Genomic DNA, 25,245 nt, shown 5'->3' with positions numbered 1-25,245 from the left:
TTTGGTTTGTAAATCTTTTTATTAAAAGAGTTGTTTTTTTTCCTTTTCAACAGTAGTAAAGCTTTGGCACTTACAGTATAAAAATAACCACTGATCATAATTACACCAAATTCCTCTTTGTCAACTGCATACTAAGAGTCTTCAATACATTTTATTCCCATATAAAAACACTTGAAGGTCAGGGGAACAAAACTGATAAATAACAGTATGAGATACAAAGATACAGCTAGAAAAATACTAGGATCATTAAGAAAGAATTAGGACTGTGCATATTTTAAATATCACAGTGATGGGTTTTGCTGTTCCTATCTTATTGCTTGCTGCACGCTTATGTGAAAGCAGAAGTGTTTGGTGGACTTTCCTATGTCTAAAATTCAGTAATGTCATTCTTGTATTTGTTTGTATGCCATGGGAACCTTTAATTTTTACACCCCTCCTTCCCCCTTAATATTTTGATCTTCCACCAATTTGTAATTTCGTTATCTCCCCACATTTTTTTTTTTAGATTTGAAAATACTGACTGGTATTGAACACTTCGAGCAAAAACAAGGCAATACACTGCTATCAATCATGAGAAAAGTCTGAAACACTCCAAGAGTGGCGCTTGGAGAAGCTGTGAGTTGAGCTTAAGCTGGGAAAATGGCTCCAAAGCCAAGGGCCATTCTGAAAGATGCACTTTGCTAGCATCACTCCAGTTTGGATGGTAAATCGTGGCAGATAGGTATCTATGCTTTGGTTTGTCTGTTGCCATTGCTGCAAGAAGTCTTGCTGGTTGTTACTTTCCCCGTGGATGTTGTGTGTCTGCCTGTACATCTAGGGGCATGAAACACTCAATGGGGCAGTTGACGTTCTGTCAGGAGGGAAGGAAATTGGTTAGTGCTCTGTCCTGGCAGGGCAGACACTCTCGTGTTGTGGTTTTGACTGAGAATTGTTGCCAGCCTGTGTAGCTGTTTAGCTTTTCCATCAAAGCACGCAGCTGACTTACAGCAACAACTGAGGACTAGGAGATAACTCCATGCACTACCCCCTCAGCATGCAGGGACATCCCAATTCTAAGTTTGCAACAGCCTCAAAGGTCCCACCCGTGAGAAGAGCAGCTAACACCATGCTTAGAAGTGAGAGCTCCAGCTGCAGCTCTGGGCTGCTCTGCAGGCTCCGAGGTGATCAGGCACTTCTGAACAGGCAGAAAGCTGCACCTTGCTCTGGTCCCTTGAGCCTCACACCCACCCTACGCGTTTGTGCCGCAGCAAGGGAGGGCAGAGAGGGATGCTATACTCACTGTGTTTGTAGCCTGATGGTATCTCTGCGTGAACTGTGTGTAGGTATGGCCAGCAGAGCCTTCAGGGGCCACCTCCACGCTGGGTCTGCGGCAGTTGTCACAACGCCAGCCCTAGAGAAACAGAAAGCACATGCACCAGTCAGGCTGTGCTGCTGACGACTGCCCAGGAGCTCCTGCCACTGCCTGTGCCCCCAGCACCCACGAGGTTACTCCCATTTGGTACCAGACAAACCCCTCCTGGATCCATGCCCCCCTTAACTGCTTATGCTCCTGTATTAATTACTTTGCTTACTATAAGGACCTGTTTTGGCCAGTGGAAATCATATGACCTGAAACCCAACAGTCTTAAGACACCCCTCGGACACAGCTCCCTCTGCCCATTCCCATGTGCCAAGCCCCTCCTGCTTACCTGCTGTCCTCCGTAACAAGTACAGGAGCAGATGGCCCCAAAGTATTCCTTCTGCCACTGCTCTCCCACTTGGTACATCTTCCCATCGTCATAGCACGTGGTCTCATCTGTGGAGAAATACGCACAGCTCAGCTGCTTGGTCTGTGCTTGGTTTTAAGCATTAGTGGCACAATGTGGTGGTCAGAACAGCTGCCTCAGCCCCAGCTTTATCCCTTTTTGGCCAGAGGTTCATTGACTGGCAGGGGGAACGCTGGTTGTTTTTATAGCTCTCTAGACACTTTGAAGTAGAAGCTGGGAGTATTTGCCTGACAGGAGCAATGCAGTCTCATTTATATTACTAAGACTAGAGCATCCTCAAGTGACAGGTCCTGCCAAAGCATCGGGTGTTACTCATTAGGGCGAGCTACCCCACCTGCTGTGCTAACATGTCCCTTTCTTGAGGCTCCAGGGCCAAACAGCAGGTGCAGAGTGTGTAACCTTAGCTAGCAAATGAAGATTTTTTTTTTTTTTTTTTTTAAGTAGAGAAAATGAGTTTCATGCCTCCAGTTCCCACAAGAACCCTTCAATCTGTCACTCCACAAACACGAATCAGACATGTTGATTCTCTGCTCACTGTGGCAGCAGGACCCAAATTTAATCAGAGCAGTCAGGAAAAGCTGACACTTCCTGCCCGGGAGCTCAATTAAATTAATATCAGAAAGTGACTTACGAGGTTCACACTTGAATTCTCCCTTTCCATTTCCAAGGCAGGTGCAGCTCATCATCTGGCCATTCTCTCCCTGTCTGTCCCACTTCTCTCCAATCTTGTAGTTCACCCCATTATCATGACACCACTCTGGAGAAGGCAGAGGAACAAGACGGGTTATTTCACACACTGCAGTGACTAGCAGGAGGAAAACTGCTATTTCAGAAATCAAGAGGAGGGTGGGCAAAGGAATCGTTTGAGTTTGTGTAAATCCCAGGAAGGAAATCCTGCTGGGGGTAGTTTCAGCTCCTGTCGAGTACTGGGGAATGGGTAGAGACTCTAAGGGAAGGAGTAAGTGGGATGTGACGAAAACTGGGTTGGGGAGAAGGGCTGGCTAACAGGAGAGAGAATGAAAGGAATTTAATAGACCTGGGGCAGCAAGAGAAAATACATTAAATGCTCTTGTATTTTTTATGTTTAAGTACCCAGTAAAGTTATATCATAGAGGATGCATAGCACAATGGTAAGTCATGTGAACTGAATGATGAAATAAAATGAGTCCTGTAGAAAAAGTCTTTCCCTGCAGTCACTCCTCTGAGCATATGTAAAGTGCAAAAATGTCCTCATTCTTTAGTTTACTCTCTAACTTAAAAGCACATTTTAAATTAATTGCATATGATGCATTAACCACTCAATTGCTGACTTTTGTTTTATTGCCTTATACGGAAGATGTTTTCCCACATGAACCACAGTCCTAAAATTTAACACAAAAATTTAATGCCGTTGCTGTGGGGTTGCCTCCTTGACAGAGCTTCCAAGAAACACTGACAGAAAGAAAAAACAGACTCTGCAAGATGCTTTGCAAAGGCTGTCTGCAATGTAAAACAGACTCCGGACTCGCTCTTACATTCACTGAAATGCACACAGGTCTGTCTAGCCCCCTCCAATGATGTATATAATAAGGAGAAGAAGATTCAACCATAATTCAATAGTCAAAGCTGTCTTGTTAAATAACTACTTAGATTCTTTCTTTTAGGCATCTAGTTTATCTCACTTTTACATATTAGCTAGACTTACCTGGCACAGATAGGGAAAATAAGAGAAATATTTAGCTTTGGTGCAGAAGTCATTACATATCAATACAATATTGATTGCTTCTGATGCAATGAACTTGCTATTACTAGATAAGCTGCATAGCTCAGAAGTGACCAAATTTTTTCATCACTGTCGGTGATGGAAAAATACCAGTCTGGTTTAAAAAACTAAGAGCCTGCGTTCATTTGCTTCATGTTTGGATCAGATTGGCTCTGTCAAACATGCTATTAGAGCTCAGGAAGATGGATGGTGTAAAGCAAGCTACTCACTAGAAGAATCACATCTGAAATGCCCACTGCCAAAGCCTAGGCACTGGCACCAGAGTTTGAAGCCAGTTTCAGATAATCGCTCCCATTCCTCGCCAATGGAATAGAAGGAGCCAGTGAAAGTATCGTAGCAGGTGTCATCAGCCGGCTGGTTTAGTCCTTCAGACACTGAAATGAATGAAGAGAGGAGAAACAGGTATTAAACACAGCAATAGGAACAACTAAAACTACTTTTTGTGACTCTGTGCATTTTTTTTTTCTTTACAATATCCTGGTAGTAATGGAGCTACCCCATGGGCATATACTTGATGGCTCTGTCAGCAGCTCAGACTCCCTGTGATTTCTTTTCCATTTGCATGTGTCAGAGCAGCTGAATGACAAAACCTGATATGAAGGCTATTTTCACTTTGATTTGCTGAGTTTCAAGCAAGTGTGAGTTCTTGGCTTTGCTGCTGAAGAGGAGCAATCTGACTTAGTCTGCTTTTAAGAGAAGCATCCTGTGAAATACTGGGGAATGATGTGAGGTTGGTAGGTGCAGATGCACTTCTAGGGGCAAATAATGGACAAGAAGACAGAGCAGTGGAACTGGCTGCCCATGTCTTTCCATCTGCACGATGAGTTATTGTGACAGCAGGTGCTCACTGCTTGACAGGAATCTGACACCAGCATAAACCAGTCTTGAAGAGCAGCAAGTACCTTATCTTGTACTACCTCTTGGACACTGACTGGAGAGAAGTATGTGGAGCCTCAAGCATTTCCTTGACGATTAGGCAACAGAAGATAAGAGCACTAGTGTCACCAACAGTGCACCACAGTTATCTGAAAGGACCTCACAGACCATTTGGCCCATCCCCTACTTTCCACGTGTTTTCTGTGCCTGAAGAAGTCTCCTTTCAGAACTCTCCCTAAACTTGGGAAGCAGATTGCTTTGGATAAGGAAAACGATACCGAGATAGTAAAAGCTCATGCTGATGCTGCAAAGCTTTTACCTACCAGTATTGCCAACTGTGACCACCTCCTCCAGCACCTTCTGCTTCCGGTGATCCTTCAAGGCTTCCACTATGATGTTGTAGGTGGCCCCCCTCGTAAGGCCAGTGAGTGTGGCACTAGAGGAAGTGCCAGGAACCCTGAACTGCAATGACAGGCAATGCTACATCAGCAGAGAGGAAGGAGTGATTGCTTTTTAGCTTGCAGCTAGATCACAGGAGAGGCTGGCTGTTCAGGATGACTTTTGTGGGGTACACAATGCCATCCCATTCCTTCTACATGTCTACATGTAGAAACAATGGAGTTAAACTTGAGTGCCCTAGAGAGGGTTTCAAAAGCAATGTTATTTCCATTATAATAACAAGGTAGAAGGGCATCTTTGGCTTGGAGAAGCAGCACTTGAGTCTTTGAAAACTCTCAAGTGAACTCCCAGTGGTCCTTACTGCTCTTTCCATGGTGAAAGACTGACATGGTCAGTGTTTCTGAGGCTTTGTCTTTTAGAGGTTTTATCCAGTAGCCTCTCCCATGAGGAGCATTTAACCTGCACTTTCAGCTACACGTTAATAGGACTTTAAGACAATTCCAACTGCCATCCCCTTTACACAGAGGGCTGGAATCCCAAGAGACAGCAGCTACCATGGCAAGTCTAACACTAAACATACTGAGAAAGACAGTTCAGTTAGTTACCTGTAAAGTATCTTCATCTTGGCTGACTGGCTGACATGAGATGATATATTCAGTACTCTCTAGCAATGGCCTCCAAGAGATGGTTGTTTGAGAGAGGGCTTCTTGACCTGTGGTATCATTGCGCCTGGGCCCTCGAGAGTGAGGGTACGAAGGTTCAACGATGATTGGCACTTGGTACCCAGGGATTTCAATTTTTTCATCTACATTTGGTGGTTGCCGTGCTGACCCAGGCCTAAGGGGAGACGCCGTAGTGGGTACAGGCCGCCTGTAGCCGTGCTCCTCGAAGAAGACTTGCTGACCCTGGTGTCCTATTGTCTGGGGGTGCCCAGACGCGCCTGGAAGCTGGATACCGTTTCCATTGTCATACCTATTGTTAGTGAGGTAAGGGGTCCTCTCGTCAACGGAAGGGACGTCGAGAATGTCGGGTTGATTGGGGTGCGGCCGGGTAATCAACGTGGGAAGATCATCTAGCCAAAGAAAGGTTAGAAGCCATAAAGCAAAGCATGGTAAACAGCCGGAGCGGAGGCTCTTCACCCCTCCGAGCATCAGAGCTGAGCCATCTTTCCAAGATGCAACACACTTTTTATGATCCTATAGTGACTGTTGTGAAGCTAATGATTTCTATCTATACATACATTTATATGTGTCATATAAATATATATATTTCATAGGAAGGCATAAGAAGTGTGTTGGTATGAAATTTTCATACAGCTGAGCATACTGCACCCCAAAGATGCCACTGATGCTCAAACCAGAAAGAAGGCATAAAATTGCAAGAGATATTCACAGATTATCCATTTAAGAAAAATCCCTGGTATGCAGCTAGAGACTGGCTCCTAGATCACATTTGCATCTCCAGCTCTTATTTTGCTTGTCAAAGGGTGCCTCGGTCTCATACTGCTGTAAGGGGGTGAATGGAGGTAATAAATATTTAATGGACAATAAATTAATGGATCCCACTTTTGATGCTATCATGAACTAGAAGAAAATATGAATGTTAATCTTCTTGAAATTATAAATTAGGTACCCAGGCAAGTAAACACTAGGCATACTGCTCTTTTCCAAGTGCCTAAATGCAGCCAAACATTCTTCAAATAATTTAGAAATCTTGCCTCCTGCATTCTAGAAAATTCTCTTTACAAAACCTATCTGACCCATTAGAAAAATTCCATGGTTTAGGTGGCATGAACAGGACATTTTAGATAATATTATTTCAGTCCTGAGACTGTATTCTCCAAGGGGAAGACATTATTCTCTCTTTTTGGCACACAGCAATCCAGAGCTTTATTTTACCTGTCCTTTTTCTGCCAATCAGTGGTTCACTCTTTTGATTGTTCTTCACAGCAATAACGTAGATGATGTATTCAGTTCCTGGCTCCAAACCTAGGGAAGGAGGACATAAAACAACCTTGTATTTGAACATGTGTGGGGCGGGGACTCTCACAATACAGTGGGATAGAAGCGAGCCAGTCCCTTCTCTGCAGTGGTACTGTCTTTTGCCACACCTGCTCAGCTGCATGCCTGGCATATTTGGACTAGGTAAGAGACCTGGGGGCGTTCACAGGATGGAATCAAACAGCTTCCTACTATTTGCTTGGTCCTGTTTAGGAGGAGAAACACAAGCTCTGCAAAGTCTTCTCCTCTGAGTACTAAGATCCAAATTGCATGCAGCTCATTTGACCTTCCATCCCACATATGACCATGAAAGAAAAGCAACTCCCAAGTTTGAGAGAATCTTTGCCAAGTTCAGGTGAAGATCTCCCAAACAAAGAACAGACACGTACCAGTAATTGTAGCCTCTGTGGTGCCAGGCCGAGGACGAGGAAGAAGCTCCTTGGATGGTGAGCCAGGTTTCTCATACCTGATGATATAGCCTGTGATCTTGGCTCGAGGAGGCTGCCAAGTAGCCAGGAGGGAGTTGCTTGTGGTTGTGAGGAAGTTCAGGTTAGAAGGAGCATCAATAGCTAGGGGAAAACCAAAGCAACAAAGTCAAAATGTAGTAAGAGCATGCATATCCTTCACCCTGACTGCATCTTCTGGAAACAAGGTCACCCTTTTCAAATTCAGGAGGAGAAGATACTGCTATGTGTCACAGTAAGTAACACATGTGGTCAGAGGCAAGGATATGAACATATTCTCCTTGACCATATGCAATTACTATGCATTAAAGTAAGCAGAAAAGACAGACAACATCATTACCAGTGGAGGCATCAATCACTACTGGGGAACTGCGTGCATTCTCATTCAGAGTGTAAAGGTAGATCTTGTAGTCATTGCCAGGTTGCAAGCCTGAAATTGAAGTCAGAATGTAAACGTTAGCTTTTCCTTGCAAAATGAACACATGGCAGGGTATCAGAATGTCTTTCATCAACTTCTTCTTGAAGATTAGACTTACTGACTCAAATGGTTCCCACCATTTAGTCCTGTATTTTTTTCATAAAAGAAACATTACAAAGCGAGAACCCAGTGCATCTTCTGATATCAGTTCAGAAACAGCTGCCTGCTTAAACATCTCACTTACCAGTGATAGTGTAAGTCCTAACATCAGGGCTGATGGTCCTTTGAATGGGGGTCTGGCCACCTGCTGGAATTGCATCAACTTGAAAGCCAGTGATAGTCTCAGTCTTGGTTCTCCAGGTAATAGTGATGGTTGTCTCAGTGGCATCTGTCACACGGGCCCTGCGAGGGGGACTCACATCTGCAGAAGAAGAGGCCTCTTGTCAGTACCCTGGGCATGGTGAATCTCAACCATTGTTTGTAAAAGTCTGTCAGACTTTTGTCTATATAGAGCCCTGCTCTTGGTATGGCCCATTTGATCTCTGCCTCTAGGGCCCTAAACCCAGTACAGAACCAACTGGTCATTCATGGAGCGTCACTGCTTACTTTCAAGAGTGGTGACCACTCCCTGGGCTGGTCGGCTGGTCAGAGAATCCTTCAGGGCATAGACACTCACTTCATACTTGGTTGCCACCTAGAACAGACAGAGTTACACTATGTTATGAGAAAGACCTGACTCAGTAGGAAACATCCCTACCCTTGTTCGGTATTTGGTGGACCCTCCTCAGTCACCGGTTACTTATGAAACCTTGAGACAATCCAATCAGTGAAGGATTAATGACACGATTATAATTACTCTCACTTCTAATAAGCAAGAGATTACGGACCGCAACGAACAGTACTGTTTATTATATTAGTACTGCACGTGTGCACACAGGACCAGAGGAAATCCTGGAAGAAGGCCGTTTGTCACCCCAAAATTTTGAGAGCCCTGTAATTCAAAGCTATTTATTCAGGAAAAGATTACTTAAATCCTGCTATGATAAAGTGTTCTTGCTGTGAAGAAGAGAATGGTGGAAATTGCAGCAAGGTCTTCAGTCCCTGACTGCCTCAAACCAAGAGTCCACTTAGACTGCATTTGAAGGCTTGGTTTTCAAAATGATTCACAAAACTCCTTAAAAACAGATCAGTAGCTTTAAAATAGCAGGAACCATTGAAAGCACTGATTTTCAGCTTTTTCCAGTATAGGGACTTCTGAAGTGTTTCCAGCAGAGAAGATGGCTATATAGCAAATTTAAGACTACTGGAGAATAGCTGATCTTTTTTTCTTATATTTTCCAAATGCCTTAGAAATATACTGCCTGAGCAATAGACTGACAGAGCTTCCTGTATAAGAGCTTAAAAGTCAATGCATTAGGTCATTTTATCTGACCTCTGGTGAAACATAGGCAAAAGTGGCTTACTACATTCCTGTTGATTTTAAAGCCGATGATCAGCATTCGATTAAGCCACCAGCCTCCCCTAAATAAGGAAGTGGAAGAATGCAGATTCAGCATCCTAATTCCTTGTCTTGTAACGGCTGTGATAACTCAGTTACAGGTGACAACTAGTCTGACTTCAACCAGACCCTTAGGAGATGTAATGATCTACTTCAGCTGAGGTTTCTGACACAGTAATTTTAAATTGAAGGAATTTGAAATTGCTTTAGGTTTTCCCAGTATTTCCTTCCCACAATACAGTCCATAATAGACAAATAGAAGAGTTACCATTAATCCAGAAACAGCAGCAGATGTACTGTCTGGAGAAAGGTTGATTTCTTTCATGGGACCAGTCTTTTCTTTAGGATTCACTCTAACTCTGTAGCCAGTGAGACGAACGTTTGGTGCGTTCCAGTTGACTGTAAAACTAGTGGGAGTTACCTGAGTAAACTTCAGGTTTGTTGGAGGAGGAATTGCTGTGAAAAATCAGGATTGGCACATGGTTAGTTTGACGACAATCTCAGCTAAAGCAATATTCTTTCCTGAACGTGAAGCAGTTCTAGGCCTGAAACACCTGGGCACAAGTAGTGTGGAAGTGGACAAGGTACTCAGGAGGAGACTTTCTAATCTGTGATGACGCTTTTCTGCGGAAATAGGGATGTGTTTGTGTTTCCAAGTAGGTGAATAACCTGGCTTGCTGTGATATAAGGCAAAGGCTCTGGGAGGCAATTACAAGTGCATGGGGCCAGACTGTTTCAGTTGCTCTGCCTGTCTCTGTTCTTCATCACAAAACTATTAGTTTAGCCCTGCTTCACTTGCCTATCTCCACTGATTTCTTTAATGTGATCGTTGATTTACAAAAGGAGGTAGGAAGCAGGCTCAGGAATTGCAAAGAAGGTATAAAAATACTGCCAAATGCAGAGAAGAAGCATTTTGCAGCCACTTAAAATAAGTGTAAACTACTACTCAAAGAGCAAGGCACTGGAAAAGCAGAGCTATGATAGCCATAAAGCTCATCAGTAAGAGTCTGGTCATGAGCTAATACATGTAATATCTTTTTTAAAAAAACTGCTTGGGTTAAAATAAATCAAATAAAATCAATTGAAATGTTTTCTAGCGTTACTACTTGTAACCCTCAGGCTGTAATCAGGAAAGAATATATCTTACCACAGTACCCACTATTAGCATGTTGCTCCTTTCTACTTTTGTAGAGTAGAAATACAAGATAATTCTCCTTTGCTTTTCCCAAACAGTGCTCCAGACAGGCAGTGGAAATTAAAGTGACTTCAAACGCTTTTGAACAGGCCCGCAAAGGGTAAACCACAGAGAATGAGATTTAAATATCATGTGCACTCATGGCAGGCAGTTAGCCAGCTCAGTCATTCTGGCACTTTGGTTTAGTTTAGAACAGCAATCTGCACACTACAAACAGCCATCTTCATTGCGTCCCTGGCATTACAGTGCCAAGTTTTCATCCACAAATGAATGGAAGAATTTTATTATAAAGGTGCTACTGTGACATGTCTGGCAATGCAGGAAGCCTTGCAATGAATTTCATGCTGCTGGCAGTGTTTCTAGCTCAAGGAATAGTTTCCAACACTGAGCTGGATCTGGCTGTTACGTAAGAGAGAGCTTTCTCCTGAATGGAGCTTGCCCTTATCTCCCTGAGGAGGTGATGTGAATGGCAGAGTGCAGGCATGCAGGGAGGCTGGGGTCCTTCAGGCAGCAACAGTGAAGGATCAAAAGGCTCTGTGGGGACTGAAGGTTAAGCAATCTGAGCGCTTCACGCTGATTTATTTATTTGTTCCAGCCAATAGTAGGAAATTAAAGCTGCCCTGCTATCCGTTGCTGGTATCCTGCCCTGCTCACAGGTGCCCCATACTCTAAAGACAAGTTGTGGCAGAAGGTTTTTCGCCCTACATCAGACTCCTCAACTAGGGGCCAGGCACTGCTGATCCATGGGAGGAGGCAGTGAGATAACGTCCCTCCGTTCTCTAGAGTCTGCTCCTCTAATCCTGCTCTCTTGTCTTCCCCAATGTGTACAGAGGCCAACTCCGCCAGCAGTGAGCTCTTCAGCCCAACTAAGCTGTTTCTCCAAAGCAATCACATCCCCTTGGCTGCCCTTGTGCACCAGTTGCATGTGGAAGCACTGCACCCAGCAGAGCAGAAGGCCCTGCTGCCATGGCCTGCTGGGTGCTGGAGTTTAAGTGTACCTGTGGACTGGGTCCCAGTGAGGGGCAGGCTCTCCATGTCATCGTATATGGCAACGATATTGATAGTGTACTCAGAGCCTGGCCTGAGGTCATGCAGCTCAGCAGTGTCTTCTTCGCCACCTGGGGCCGGCAATAGCTCATGGATTCCATCCTCAGGGCTTGAGTAGGTCACCTTGTACCTGGTGACTTGCCCCTGTGGGCTTTCCCAAGCAATTTTGATGGAATCAACATCCACCTCAGTGAATGTTAGTCCTTTAGGGCGGTCAATGTCTGTTAGGCAAATTAACGGTAAGAGGTTAAGTGATAAAAAGCAGGTTGTAGGCGAGGAAAAAAGAAAAAAAAAAAAGCATTTCTGCTACATGCAAAGCAGTTTTTTGGTTTTGCGCAGGAGAGGGGCATGTGATTCTCCTCTGTGCTGCACCTTGCACACATGCTTACGCTTGTGCAGAGCAAGCCTGAGAGCCTGAGAATGCCACAGAGCAGCAAGACAAACCTGGTCTTGTCAAAGCCAACAGGACTTGCACCACTGACTTCAAAGCAGCCAGGACCCTGACTGCTTACAGCAAGGCCCCCTTGGCTCTGAAGCCCTTTTACGCAAATTTAGCAGCATCAAGCCACCTTCAAGTAGCCAAGAGAAAGAAAAACACAGCTTCTTCCTAGTGCAAAAGGCAGTCGGATAATCCACCTGACTGGGTAGATTAAGATACTTGCTGTATTTGCCTTTTACTGTTGTAAGCTGCTGTGCAAAGTGCCCGCCCAAGGAGAACCAGTCCCACTATTTTCTTTCATGAATTAATATCCAATTAACACACTTATCAAGAGAGCAAATTACATCATATAATTTAAAATTAACAGTTAGAACACCTTTTCAGCTTTGTAATGAGCGCACAGGGAACATCTGCAAATCCATCTGGGTACTACACACACCTCCTTGGCAGTCACTGAATTTGTCTAGCAAGATTGGAACTCAGTGCTAGACTGCAAGGTAAGTGAGCCTTGCTCCAAGGAAGTTTAGCATGGCTATGAAGGAGCTATTCCCATTTGTTACACAAATGGAAGGATCAACATATCATTTTTATGCAGGATCCAAATTATTCTTTTCTGTAAGATTCCAACTTTATTTGCTGTGTTATGTTAGTTCTACATTCTCTAGTTGGCAAAGGTGATTTTTTTTCCAGGAATTTGCTCTGTTTGAAATTGGTGTCACTGTCTTTTCCCATTTCTGCAAAGCTTCAGGGAAGCTCCTTTTGTCTTCCGTACAATTCTATAATTAGTTGGGGCTGAGCTGCGGTTTTAGAATACAAACCTGAGCAGGGGAATAATGTGCAGAAAATGCCTTCCCCAGGGGTGTCCTTGGGAAAGGCACTTGACATCAGAGACATCTCTGACTTGCATGTTCCTTCTTGCCCAGAGGAACACTGCTGTTTCGTACAGGGAGGTATGTCAATAGAAGGGCTTTCTTTGCAGTGCCCAAGTTTTCATTAACTCACACATTTTTTATTCCCTTGCAAAGGCTAAGTGCTCTCAAATCCATTCCAGCCTTTCAATAGGAAGGAGATAAAATCACCTCTGCCACCTAGCTCCAGAAGAGAGATCTTTGCACATTTTTCCCCCTGATTGGCTGAAGGCAAGCAAAACTCAAAGGCTTTGCAGCTTTAGGGAAAGAAAATCAAAAGCGCAGCATTTTGGAGGTGAGGGATTGCATTTTGCCAGCAATTTGGGGGAGAGGGGCTGCATTTTTTTTGGCAGTTTCTGCAACTTAGGTGCATGATACTTATCACATAAGCCAGATACTTTGCACTCTCCTGGAAACTAGGCATCTGCTAGTTGCTGTAACTTAGAATCTGATACTTCATGGTAGATTTGATAGAAAAAACACACAGCTTTGCTACTGTGAAGTGAAATACGTACTGGTGACAGCTGTCTCGACCAAGGGGAGGCTCTCTCCATTCTGATTCTGAGCATAGACGCTGACCACGTACTCGACTGTGGGCTGCAGGCCTTCAATAGTGACTTCTGTTTGATCTGGCAGGAAAAAACAACATTGGCTTAATTTGGAACAGAGACAATATTAGCTCCTGGCCCTGTGCCTTCTCTAACAAGCAAGCTGGAAATGGTTGTAAGGGAAAAAAAGAGGCTATGGAGAAAATCTTCTCTTCTACCACGAGAAGCCTTGTTTTAGACAGCAGAAGTGCTAGAGAGTGCTACAAGAAGTGAAGCAGTTCTTATTGCAAGACTCAGGTGCCCACCCAGCCACAAAGGAGTTTCATGGGGAAAATATCATAGAGGCCCCACTTCATGTGCAAGTTCTTTTGCAAAAGGCACAATTAACTCAGTGACCAGGAAAATCCCAGTGCACCTGCAATTCTGTTTAGAGACTGCAGCATAAGCACTGTTTTCTAAACAGTGCTTCACTTTGTATTTTTATGCCTTTAAGGCCTTATCCTTTGCACAGCTTTTCCTCTTCCTCCAAGCTTGCCAAGGGGAGGGGATGGCAACACCGACAGGCTCTTCCACATTTTACCTTGTTCTTTGCCCTTTGTGTGGGTCTCTTCAGCTGGACTAAGCTACAGAGCTCTGGCCTCTAAGCAGACCAGAATGAGAGGTTGATATGAGCCATTTCATGATTAACTGTCATGAAAGTGACTTAGATTTGACAGCTCTGGTTTAATTTTTGCTTGTATTACTTTTTGCTCTCTGACAGTGTAGGACAAGAAATTTGCAAACTCTACCTGCTCAAAAGCCCTACAGCTAAAAGGGCAGGCTAGCACAGTAGGGAGGAAGGAAAACAGAACAAAGCAAACCCAAGAGGAGATCAGCCTTCATTTTCTGGGATAAGATTGAACATTAACCCAACTGCTCATGCAGCTGTGTATCCCCAAGTGCTAACCCCAGCAAATCTCACAAAAAACAACTGAAAGCATTCCTGTGAGCAAACTGAGAACTGGCTGGCAGACCCCTTCAGGTAGAAAGGTCAAGCTTGTGGCATGCACTCAGTCACATACACTATCAAGCCACATTCAGAAGGACTTCTGAGGAAGTTTTGCTGGATGCTAGAAAATCCAAGGGTGTTCCCTTGAATTTCAGATGCCTCCTGGAGACACGGAGGTTGCCAAGATCTAAAGCTTTGCAGAAGAGCTGCCTCAAATGTGAGCCTTACAGGGTAAAAACTTGCCCCAGCTTATCCTGGATGAGACCCTACTGCAATTAGGAGGATGGCAAAGAAAAGGAGAATTTAGTTTAGGGCATATGCCAAACACTTGATAGTGCCAATTTTAGCTGCCACTTCTTGGATTCTTTATAGACCTGAAGAAGGATGCAATGTGTCCTTACCTGCACGAACACTTTTAGTCTTTGTGGGCCCATGTCCCTTCTTGGGGACAGCTGTCACCCGATACCCTGTGACTGGGGAGGTTGAAGGCAGCCATCTGACACTGATGCTGTTGTCCTGGACGTCCGTTACCTGCATCTGGGATGGTGTGTCTATTTCTAAGTGTAAAAATAAGCTCTGTGAGTATCTGTGCTGGAGGAAATCCTCCCTCTTCACCTCCTCTCTAGTGTCTCGCCCCCATGGTTAGCTTCTCACTGAATTTTGTTCTGCTCTTCCCCAGCCAGGCTTCAAAGGGTCTCCCTCCTCCAAAATCCAAGTCCACATTTCCCTTCTGTGTCACCTCAGCATGCTAGGCCACCATGACATGCAACACTACTGAAAATGATGGGCTAATAACACAGTCCGTGACTTCCAAAAGAAACTAAGAATCAGTGACACAACTTCATGGGACTAAGCCATGAGGCAGTTTTGGTTTGGATGTTATTATTATTATTTTTTTTTATCTCCCCATTTAGTTCTCCTTCTCCCCTCTCTCCCTCTCACCTGTTTTGTAGGTGACAGTGACTGGCTTGCTGCTGGCAGGGCTGTCTCCACGGCCAGTTACTGCATACACAGTGATGGTGTAGTCAACTCCAGGCTTGAGGCCACTGATAGTAGCAGTAGACATGGTGCCAGGCACTGTAAACTCCTGGACAGGGCTACTTCCACCTGGGGAAGAGGGGGTAGAGAAAGCAAAGTAATGCATGGCTCCATTTTACACTTTTTTCTTTTTTTTTTTTTTTTTTGGTAAAAACAAAGATCTCATTCATGTCAGTAGATCTTGAGTCAGTCTCCTTGCATCTGTTCCAAGGAATAAGTGAAATAGACAGATCCACCACAGATCCACCACTACAGTGACTAAAGTAGTCTAGATGCAGTCATCCTTCTAATTTGCTCTCTCTTAAAAAGAAATCTTACACTTGAAAGTCTTCTCTAAATGTGTGGCAAGGACCTCAGAGCCCTGAGGTTATTTTGTCCGCTGCAGACTTGCGTCTGCCATTTGCTGTGACTTTCAAATGGCCTCAGGAAAGAGCCTGTGGTCAGTGCAGGCAATAGCAGCCTGGCCTCACCTGTTTCGCCGTAAGTGATCCGGTAGTATCTGACTGTCACTGCAGGAGCATCCCAGGAAATCACGAGGCTGGTTGGACTTGTGGGGGTGACTTCGAGGTCCCTTGGAACATCAGACACTAGAAAATCAGAATTTAAAGAGTTTAACGATTAACATATACCAACTAAAAAATCCTTCTGCCCCTAAGATCTGTTGGCATGCTCTGAAAGTGGCATGGGTCCTCCCACCTCACACTGGATCAGGCCCTCTCTCAATATCAAAAGTGCTTTCTTCATGAACACAGTTTCACCAGCTAGAAGGGAAGAACTGCCTTAACCACAACTGCTTTGCTAGAGACCCCAAAGTCCCAAGGTAACTTTTCAGAGTCTTTTCTCAGGGCTTACCCGTTGTTTGCTGGCCAACCAAGGGCAGACTGTCCTCCCTGCCGTTGACAGCGACGATACTGACCACGTACTCGGTTCCTGGCAGCAGGTTGGTGAGGGTGACGGAGCTGCGGGAAGGTGGCACGCGGTCCTCCTTGGGCCTGCCAGCAACGTGCTCCGGGTGATACCGGAGCTTATAGCCCGTAATGGAGGCACGAGGAGCAATCCAGTGAACAGTAAAGGAGTTGGCGGTTATATCCGAGAAGTCAAGGCCACTGGGGGAATCAAGACCTGGGGATTTCAAAGAGATGAAAGACCATGCTCAGCTGAACTGCTGGTCAGCATCACCTCACTGCAATGTCGTATTGCATTAAGCTTTGTGTCAAGCCAGTGCCAGACCTTAAGACAAATGCTAGTCAGCTGAGCAAATAAACACATTAGGATCAGAGATAAACAAGCACTGTAACACAACTGCATAATGCACACCAACTGCTCTGCATCTGGACTCCTGTCTAAATCAGGAACCTGGCAGGTTTTAAAGTTTGCTTACAGCCACAAGACAAGCACAGCATAAAACACCCATGACCAACACACTGTGACCAATATGCTATTTCTGTTACACAACTAACTGCAGGAAGACATGGTGATGGACACGTTATTGTCAAGCCTCAAGACACGCAGACAGCTCCTAGGAGAACGAATAGCAAAACTCTGCTGAGGCTTGTTCTTGGACAGATGTAGTTGGAAGTCACAGAGAGGCCTACAATGCCCATTTAAAACCAACAGAAGATCTGTTTTTCAGATATGATAAAATAGGAGATTCCTCTAATTTTTCAGGATGGAAATTTACACTTCTGTTTGATGTCTCATTGCTGACTCACGAACAAGGTGACAATACACAGCAAGAGCAGCAACGTGACATTAACAGACACTTAATGGATGACATTAACTGTTAATGTAGCTCAGGATGAGTTTAAGTACCTGTTTTCTGGATTCCAGACAGAGGTGCACTCTCGTGTTGCTCAGAAACACTGTAGACTCTCACCAGATACTCAGTACCAGGCAGCAGATCTGTGGAGTTGAAATGATTTAGACATTTTTCTTGAGATCTTTACTTATGGATGGAAGTCTCTTGAAAAATCTATTGCCATTTTAACTATATTTCTTATAAGTGTAAAGGGAAAAAAATTCCAAGATCTGGCGGGTGAAAAATCTGAGCCTCAAGGATAGTCAGAAATTAAAACTCTTTTGTGGCTTTCAGGTTATTTGCACTGTTTCATGCTGAAGCAAGCAGCATGGCATCCTGTATCACTGCTACAGAGCTGGTCCCCTGTTCTAAAAGTGGATTTTGTGTCTCACTCAACCAACCTGGTTTCTAGGACAGTGAAAAAAGAAACTTTAAAACAGTTTTTGCACCAGGTAGAGCAAACTGATGTCAGATTTTTGAAAAAAAGTCAGAGTCTTGTTGCCATGTCCTGTAAGGTTCCCAAAAGTATTTATTTTCTTGTCCTAAACATACAGAGTCAATGGAACAATGACCTTTTGCATATTCTGATCCATTCCCCGGATCTCTGCACATAAAGTCCTTGACATTTTTGTCAAACGAGGAGAGTAGTATCTGTTTGCTCTTAATACCTAACCAGGCTGTAAATCAAAGCAATTTCCCCAAAGCCTGACTCATCACTGTCCTTGGATTAACCAGAAAACTTACTGTGGTTTGGCTTTAACTTGGTTAAAGCAAATGGTCAAACACCACATAGTACAAGTTTGCATGAGGCTACTTTGACAGCAGCTTAGATGGCTGAGAATAGGGGCAATTATACTGTCCTCCAAAAAGTGCAATATACAAAGCTTCTTCATGTTTCCCAGGAATTCGCTCTAGTTTGGGATATTCAGTGAAAACATTCATGGGGACACTGCTATCCCACCCCTCAATTCATGTTTATTTGCAGCCAGGAAAGCTGCACTTGCCCCTTCCCTTATGCCATAGTGTGCCATTATGCACTAAAGAAGTCATCTAGCTGTTATAAACAAGAAAAAGAGCTATAACCCAACAGACCAGGGCTCATGCAATAGGAGGGGTCTTACATTTGTTGGCTTACATATATAAACCTTCTTACTTGTTAAAATCACCATATTGTCCGAGGGTGAAATTGTCAGCTCTGCAACATCTTCCTCCTTCTTCACAGGCGAATAGCGCACCAGGAAGCTGCTCAGCACGATGGAAGCTGGGGGCGTCCAAGTCACCCGCATGGTGTCAGGCCCCACGTTGGTGAAGCGGAGGTCAGTGGGAGCAGGCACAGCTATGTACAAAGAGCAAATAAATCTCAACTTGCTCTCCCGGTCAGAGCTGATCAAGATGCTTGTTCAGGGAATCACTGGAGAAGCTAATCTCATGCATAACAGACTACGGAGTCAGAACCATGCAAACAGGACCTCTAAACTATGTTGGTTTTACTACAGTTAGAGAAAAATGTCTGCACTGCTGTCAGGCTTCTTTAACCTCTTGGCAATTCCCAACTCTTTAAATATACCCTGCGGGATTAATTTGAATAGAAGGTAGCAAGTTTCAGTAACATGCTCCTTGCAGCTGGATTTCACATTACAGACACAGAGCCAAGAGAGGCTTAAAGTTGCCACACAGCAGCTTACAGATGGAAAAGTCAACTTGTCTACAATTCATACATGCACACACAGAAGAGGAGAGGCACTTCACTAATTTCCTATGACTCTACTTCTACTTGTGTTGGAAGGTTTACAGCCTCGGGATTCAGACACAGTAAGATTTCATGCAAGACCCAGTTTTTGACTCGCCTTCTGCCCATGCATTATGAAGACCCTCGACGGTGTGACATGGCTGTCAATGGCATGTGCTCAGGGAGGGGTGTTTCACCTGCATCTTTGAGGGCATTGCGGAAAGAGCGGGGCCACCAGCAAAACAGGCTGATGACTTAGCCAGCCATCAAGGCTAGGGATGGACTGGAGGGTGTCTGCTGAACTGCCTCCACCCTCTGGCACTCATGCTTTGGTGGAAGTCACAATTTAAAAGCCTGGCAATTATACAGCTCGAATTTCAACTTTGACTCCAAATGGATCCCAAAAGCCTGAGCAGCCAAACATGAATGAGCCTGGCAGCTCTGCAGCCATTTGCAGTACTAAAATGCCACAAATCAGGAAACAGAGTGCGTATCCATCCCCAGCTGCAGTTTAGAAACAAGAGTGAGCTGGGTCTGTCTGCCCTTGCCCCATGGGCAGCCCGTTCCTCTTTGGACAAAGCCCTGTCATCCCAACAGCTAGTGACAGCATGAAACACCGTCCATGTCACGAAACACGAAGTTTTCAAAATTCACCCGTTTGCTGTGTCAGAGTGGTAGGGGCGCTCTCTCCGCCATTAATGAGTGTGATTACACTGATGTCGTAATCAATGCCCGGCTCCAAGCCTGTGACTGTGTAGTATCCTACTGAGGAGTCCACAAAATCTTCAAAAATAGGGACACTTTCTCCTGCCGCAACTACAGTGATGCGGTAGCCAATAATGGTGGAGGCGTTTAACGGGGTCCACCTCAGGCCGATGCTCGAGTCAGTTATGTCAACAAAGCTTAGGTCAGTGAGTTGGGGCACCTCTAATAAGTTAAAGAGCAAAAGGGAAAGGCAGAGACATACGGGGCAAAAGAAAGACAAGGGAGAAAAAAGCAGTGGTCATCACTATTAACATTGATGAAACTTGAGAAGCAATTGAGGTGATATGCAGATTTTACCTTGGGTTTAGGGAAAAAGGATTTTCCTTTTGGTGTTTTTATCACACCCTTCTAGGCAAACCCCAGCTGCCTCCCAGTGCAGGCAGAGGCTGAAACCCAGTTGTCCTGAGACAAAGTACTTCCCACTTCAGATGCGCAAACTTCAGAAAGGCCTAAAGCAAGCCAGGTGCTGAACTTGCATCAAGCTTGCTTTGAGCAATGATGAGACAGAGACCCATCTTTTTCTGATGAAAATATAAAGGAAAAGTTCTGGTTTGTTTGCACATGAGAAAATACGAGGAGTAAGAACCTTTTCTTGCCCATAACATACAAGTAAAACAAACTCTTCTGACATATTAGTGATTCACTCAAAAATTGAGTTGTTCAAATGTTAGGTTTAACTTTTATTCTTTTGATCTTAAAGATACGAACCCACTAGAAATGGCTAAACTGGCCTAGACCATCAGCTAGGGAGAACCCTTGTAAAGCTTCAGTTGAGTTAATCCAGTATCCAAACTATTTACACTGGACTTGGAAAAAATCTCAAGTCCCTGTAATGGCTTGAGGATCTGGCCCAGAGTTCAAGTTCTACTTACCACTAACTGCTGCAATTACATGTGCTAGAAGAGAGAGTAATGAAACACTTTCTTCAAAAAAATGGTTAAAAGTCATGCTTTAGGTTGCGAGTACTCCATAAGAAAGTCAAAACATCCCCATATTCAGAGATTATGCCCAGCATGTGACATGGCCAAGAAGATGGGATTTCTGAGCTAAACTCAAAATCTCAAAGCTGAGCCACTGAGTTAGGATCCTCTTTACTAACCTTCTAAATATTGCCTAAACTTCTGCATGGCAAACATGCCCAGCTGTGACTGTTTTGCCCATGGATATTCTTTCTATAGCAAAGCTGTTCTTCTCCTGCATGCTAGGACCAACAGAACTGGGGGAGAGTTAACTGCATCTTTAATCTACAATGGCCAAACCCTCAGCTGTTCAAATCAATAAATTTGTATTGATTTAAACCACGGGATTTGGCTGCATAACTTCAGCAGAGTGATCCTGAAATCAAGGGGAAGAAATGGGTATTCTTCCCCACTCAGGATCAGATACAAATGTGTGAGTCAAAGATGGAGGATTCCGTATCCATTCCATTGGATCATTACAAGTTAGCTTGAAAAGGAATTATGGGATAGTATTATTGGAAAAAATTGACTTTAAGAATGGTTATGTTTTATTTTAATGCCCTGCTGTGGAAAAACACTTTTTTTCCACAGAATAAGTGCCAAAATGCTTCTTTTTCTCTAAAATAATTTTTATCCACATGGAATGCATGTATCATATCACCTTTAGAGAGTGCTAAAAGCCAGAGACATACATTTAGCTCTTTTTCCCCCACCAGAAGATGGGGAAGGGTTAAAGCTTTAATCACTGCTTTCATTAGGCAGGATCACAGTATTAGTTCTCTCACAGGGAGCATACAGCACCTCAGTGAAGCATGGAAATTTTAAAGCAGCATTATAAGAGCAAGCAAACACGATAGCTGGCATCATTTCAGGGCTGAGCAGAAACAACAAACAAAGCCCTCAAAGGAACATGAAATCAAGCCATCTGACGAAGATGGACATTAATTTTGCCACTGTGGTGACAAAGGGAGTTTTTGCAGCCATCTGAGCATGAGGAAACACACACTGCTGGTGTCCAAAAACTGCTAGGGAAATGGAGCTTCCCACCTCAGGTCTCCTCTCCTTGTTTGCTACTGTTTGCTGCTAGAAGTTCTTTTGCTTGCTTCCCACCCACACTCCACTTTCCTACTTGCCATGACCGCTGGCTTGGCTCCAGATGTCAGGCACTGCAAAGCCAGGCCAGATCTTTGTCACACAGCTTGGTACATGATATGACAGATCCATCTCCCCTACACACCTGTCTCTGGACTGACAGCATAGGCTGCTCAGCCAGAGAACTAAGGGGTATAGACTGCTTTGTCCCTGGCATGTGGCTATTCTGCTTCTGGAGAGTAAATGTGATGTTCAAGCCCTCTACCAGAGTAATGGAAGTTCTGCAGTGCAGAACTCTGTCTTAATTTATCTTTGAGTGGCTGAAAATGCCGCCCATCTTCTGTTACCTTGTGTGATGGTTTTAGAGATGGGGGTGCTCTCCTGGTTGTCCTTGACCGTGTACACGCTGACGTTATACTCCACACCGGGGCTCAGGTTTTCAAAGGTGCAAGTGGTCTGATCTGCATCCACTACTTCCTCCAAGGTATAACCCTGCTGCCCGCTGGTTGGAACAGTGGTAACTCGGTACCCACTGATGCCTGAAATACAGTTAACCAATATGCAGTAATCCCATTACTGCTGGATTTATTTGCATTAGTCCTTAATACAAAGAGCTGAAGGGAACATTCCATTTAAACAAGATTGCCACTCTAAGCCCAGTAGATAAGAGATTGCTTTGTCAAGTACCCAGAAACGGCTTTTCCGAGAGGCAGCCCTGCCACTCACAGCATTGTTTTTGTTCCTTCTGAAACTTTTTCAAGCTGAAAATCTAGTGATATAAGATAAGAAAAGATGCATCTTCTGGCTGGGACTGGGATATTCAAAGGCTTTCAAAAGTCAATTGTACAACTCCCATCTGCTTCTGTAAAAGAAGAGTTTATCTTGAATTCTTTCAGAAATCCCATCCTCACTCCCAATGGCATAGACTCATTCTTCACTGAGGGAAGTGCTTTTGGTCTACATTGCTTTCTTTCCCCAGACTGTTGTTAAACCCATGGGGATATTTCAAGAAATCCTTCAAATCTCTAAAGTAGCTGAAATATTTAAACACGTTCATACTCCAAAATACCATTCTATATGGAATGTAAAGCATAAGAAGTCCTACTGTAATGTATATATAACTGCAAAATATCGCCTTAGATGGATCCAAAAATCTTTACTTTCTTCTTCTCTCAAGTGATTCGGTGGCAAACTTCCTGTCAAAATCTGCTTAAATGAATTGTAAAGCACTGTAAATTTTGCCATTTTGGTACAAAAGAGAGTTGGAGCATATTGTAAGTGCCATGTACTTACCTGGAGTTGTGCTTCTATCCCAGGAGACTATCAGAACGCCGGTATCGGGATTGGGCTCAAGATGCAAGTTGGTTGGTGGTGACAAAGCTGCAAGCAGTCAGACAAATGGTTCATTAATGGCAGTGAGATGCAGACAAACTCTCTCAGCATGCCCTCTCTGCAGACTATATCCTCTCGCTTTAAAGTCAGCTAAAAAGAATCTCATGAACGTCCCCACATTGACTGAACCAGTGCTATTATCACCTACGTGCCCAAAGAACAAACACCTCAGACAGATGAGGTGAAAGGGCTACAACTGCCATGTCCGGCTATTCATCTAGGGAGCACATGGGAACCACATGCAAAGGACAACCACAGCAAAGCAAACGTGTCATACGTGTAGTCACTCTCCTGATGATGGGAGTCTCTCTCTCCTGGCCATCCATGAGCACCGTGAGGCTGTAGGTGTACTCTACTCCAGGGGTGAGGCCGGATATCACGATGCTGCCGGAATCGGAGATCACCTCCCGTGGAGCCTCTCCACCCTGGCTTGGGCGCACGCCCAGCTGCAGAGAAGCCACAAACAGGTTCAGTCTCAGAAGCTCCTGTCTCATGAGCTATCAGCATTCAGATGCACCATCCAACAAGAGCAGCATGGCCTGCAGGCTTTGCACCAAGTTTACGTTAATCCAGATCTTGTGTTTTAGGTAACCAATGCTCAAGTTGGGTTGTTTCCCTATCCCAGGGGTGTGTACCTTAGGGGTACAAGCCTTCCTGGACCCACTAGTACAGAGACTGGAAGTGTAACTACAAAGGATGGCAAGCCTTGGTTACAGAAGGTCTCACTAGTGAAGGTGACCTGAAGCCCAGACACATATCTGCATGATTCCTAGTGATCTGTCAGCAACATGTCTTTTGCATCTCTTCCCTTTGTGATACTATCATCAGTGTGGTCATCAGCTTTAATTGATCCTCCCTACCCCTGTTAGGCATGAGTAAAAGAAACAAGGGACTTTGTTTTTCCATACCTTGAAGCCAATCCTTGGGGCAGGTGTCCAGGTGATGACAATGGAAGTCTCAGTCACTTCGGTGTTAAAAGGAGGAACAGAGCCAACAGGCTGATCTGTGAGGTGAATAGACAGAGTTACAATCTAGTTGCTGCGATGTCACTGAACCATTGGCAAGCCTGACTCATAGCAGTGCAAGCAGAAAAAAATGCTCCATTTTTATTACTTTTGAAAATCAAGTGGTCAGGGAGGACCTGACAGACAATTTCTGCCTGCTCACAGCTTTGATAGACCAAATATGCAAATGGTTTAATCACAGCTGGTGTTGGCTTTCATCCTGAAGAAAACTAAGTCCTAAAGCATGTTAAGTCCTCTGTCCATTCAACCCAGGATTTTGAGGTATGTTGTTCTCGGCACAGTAAGTAAACGATTTCTCAAAGAACAGATTTCCCCTTCACCCACCATTTGCCACTTAAACAAATGCAAGACACTTCTCTCATTCACTCATCCCAGGTAGGACCATCTCACCCCTCACCAGTGCTTTCAACATTTGAAGGGCATATCCAGTCATGTCCTAGTTGAGTGTTTTGGGGGCTTTTTGTTTGTTTGTTTTTAATATTTCAGGCTATCTGTCAGCCAAAAGACCTGGGAGTAACAAGGTCAATAGTGTTATTCTGGTAAAGCACCAACCCTTGTCTTAATACTATATTGTCACAAAAGAACTCATGTGGTCTTTTAAAAAGAGGACGTGGTTCTGGGCATGGATGGTGAAGTTTGCTTCGTTTGAGTTATTAGCTTATACGACTTCATCACTATTTAAACAGTGAATCTCTTTCTTCTTTCTAGAAGTGTGTGTCACTTCTTACAGAACTCCCTTCGCTCCTGTAATTCATTTATCATTTCTTTCAAGCGAATAGTGTAAGTATGAAGGACTGGCTTTCTTTTAAAAAAGGCCAAAATACAGTGTTAGTGTCAGTTGTATCTGCAGGTAGTCCTGAGAAAGTATGTTGTTGGTTTTATACAGGCTAATTATTCCTTTCTTGCTTTACGGAAAAATTTGCCTCCCTTCATTTGTCATGCCCAAACCAGACAACTGCAAAAAAATCAACTAAAATTAAGCTTTTGTCATTCAGTTCCTCAAAATTGAGGTATTAGTTGGGAGTTTCCACTGTTTTGCTTTTAAATGAGAAAATGAAATACATTTTTACTTAAAGCTTTTTGATGCAAGTAGCTTTTTCTCTGCCAACAAGTTCAGAGGAGAACAAGAAGCATTTCCT

At 44.1% G+C, this 25,245-nt stretch overlaps 1 protein-coding gene across 4 annotated transcripts in view; it reads right to left on the bottom strand.

Annotated features, from left to right (window-relative positions):
* FN1 (fibronectin 1) overlaps positions 1-25,245 on the bottom strand; it is a 51,550-nt gene continuing 26,305 nt past the window's right edge. Inside the window, exons 21-46 of one of the 4 annotated variants that reach the window (XM_088523692.1) lie at positions 23,990-24,084; positions 23,359-23,527; positions 22,983-23,069; positions 22,037-22,228; positions 19,528-19,800; positions 18,298-18,480; positions 17,159-17,248; positions 16,199-16,468; positions 15,817-15,933; positions 15,251-15,415; positions 14,710-14,865; positions 13,288-13,401; positions 11,377-11,646; positions 9,452-9,639; positions 8,292-8,379; positions 7,930-8,106; positions 7,608-7,697; positions 7,193-7,372; positions 6,702-6,791; positions 5,409-5,875; positions 4,728-4,866; positions 3,738-3,902; positions 2,398-2,523; positions 1,689-1,795; positions 1,280-1,390; positions 1-850 (exon numbers count right to left, since the gene is read on the bottom strand). In XM_088523692.1, the coding sequence (XP_088379818.1) occupies positions 776-850; positions 1,280-1,390; positions 1,689-1,795; positions 2,398-2,523; positions 3,738-3,902; positions 4,728-4,866; positions 5,409-5,875; positions 6,702-6,791; positions 7,193-7,372; positions 7,608-7,697; positions 7,930-8,106; positions 8,292-8,379; positions 9,452-9,639; positions 11,377-11,646; positions 13,288-13,401; positions 14,710-14,865; positions 15,251-15,415; positions 15,817-15,933; positions 16,199-16,468; positions 17,159-17,248; positions 18,298-18,480; positions 19,528-19,800; positions 22,037-22,228; positions 22,983-23,069; positions 23,359-23,527; positions 23,990-24,084 (4,184 nt within the window). In that variant the 3' untranslated portion in view covers positions 1-775. The remainder of the gene's footprint in view (positions 851-1,279; positions 1,391-1,688; positions 1,796-2,397; positions 2,524-3,737; positions 3,903-4,727; positions 4,867-5,408; positions 5,876-6,701; positions 6,792-7,192; positions 7,373-7,607; positions 7,698-7,929; positions 8,107-8,291; positions 8,380-9,451; positions 9,640-11,376; positions 11,647-13,287; positions 13,402-14,709; positions 14,866-15,250; positions 15,416-15,816; positions 15,934-16,198; positions 16,469-17,158; positions 17,249-18,297; positions 18,481-19,527; positions 19,801-22,036; positions 22,229-22,982; positions 23,070-23,358; positions 23,528-23,989; positions 24,085-25,245) is intronic. The other 3 variants (XM_088523690.1, XM_088523689.1, XM_088523691.1) reach the window with 3 other exon arrangements.

Source organism: Tinamus guttatus, unplaced genomic scaffold, assembly GCF_059628265.1.
Source record: "Tinamus guttatus ecotype Peru unplaced genomic scaffold, ASM5962826v1 Tinamus_guttatus_pri_ptg000197l, whole genome shotgun sequence".
Classification (NCBI taxonomy): domain Eukaryota; kingdom Metazoa; phylum Chordata; class Aves; order Tinamiformes; family Tinamidae; genus Tinamus; species Tinamus guttatus.
The sequence above is the reverse complement of the archived record's forward strand: the minus strand, read 5'-3'. Positions and strand labels throughout refer to the sequence as shown.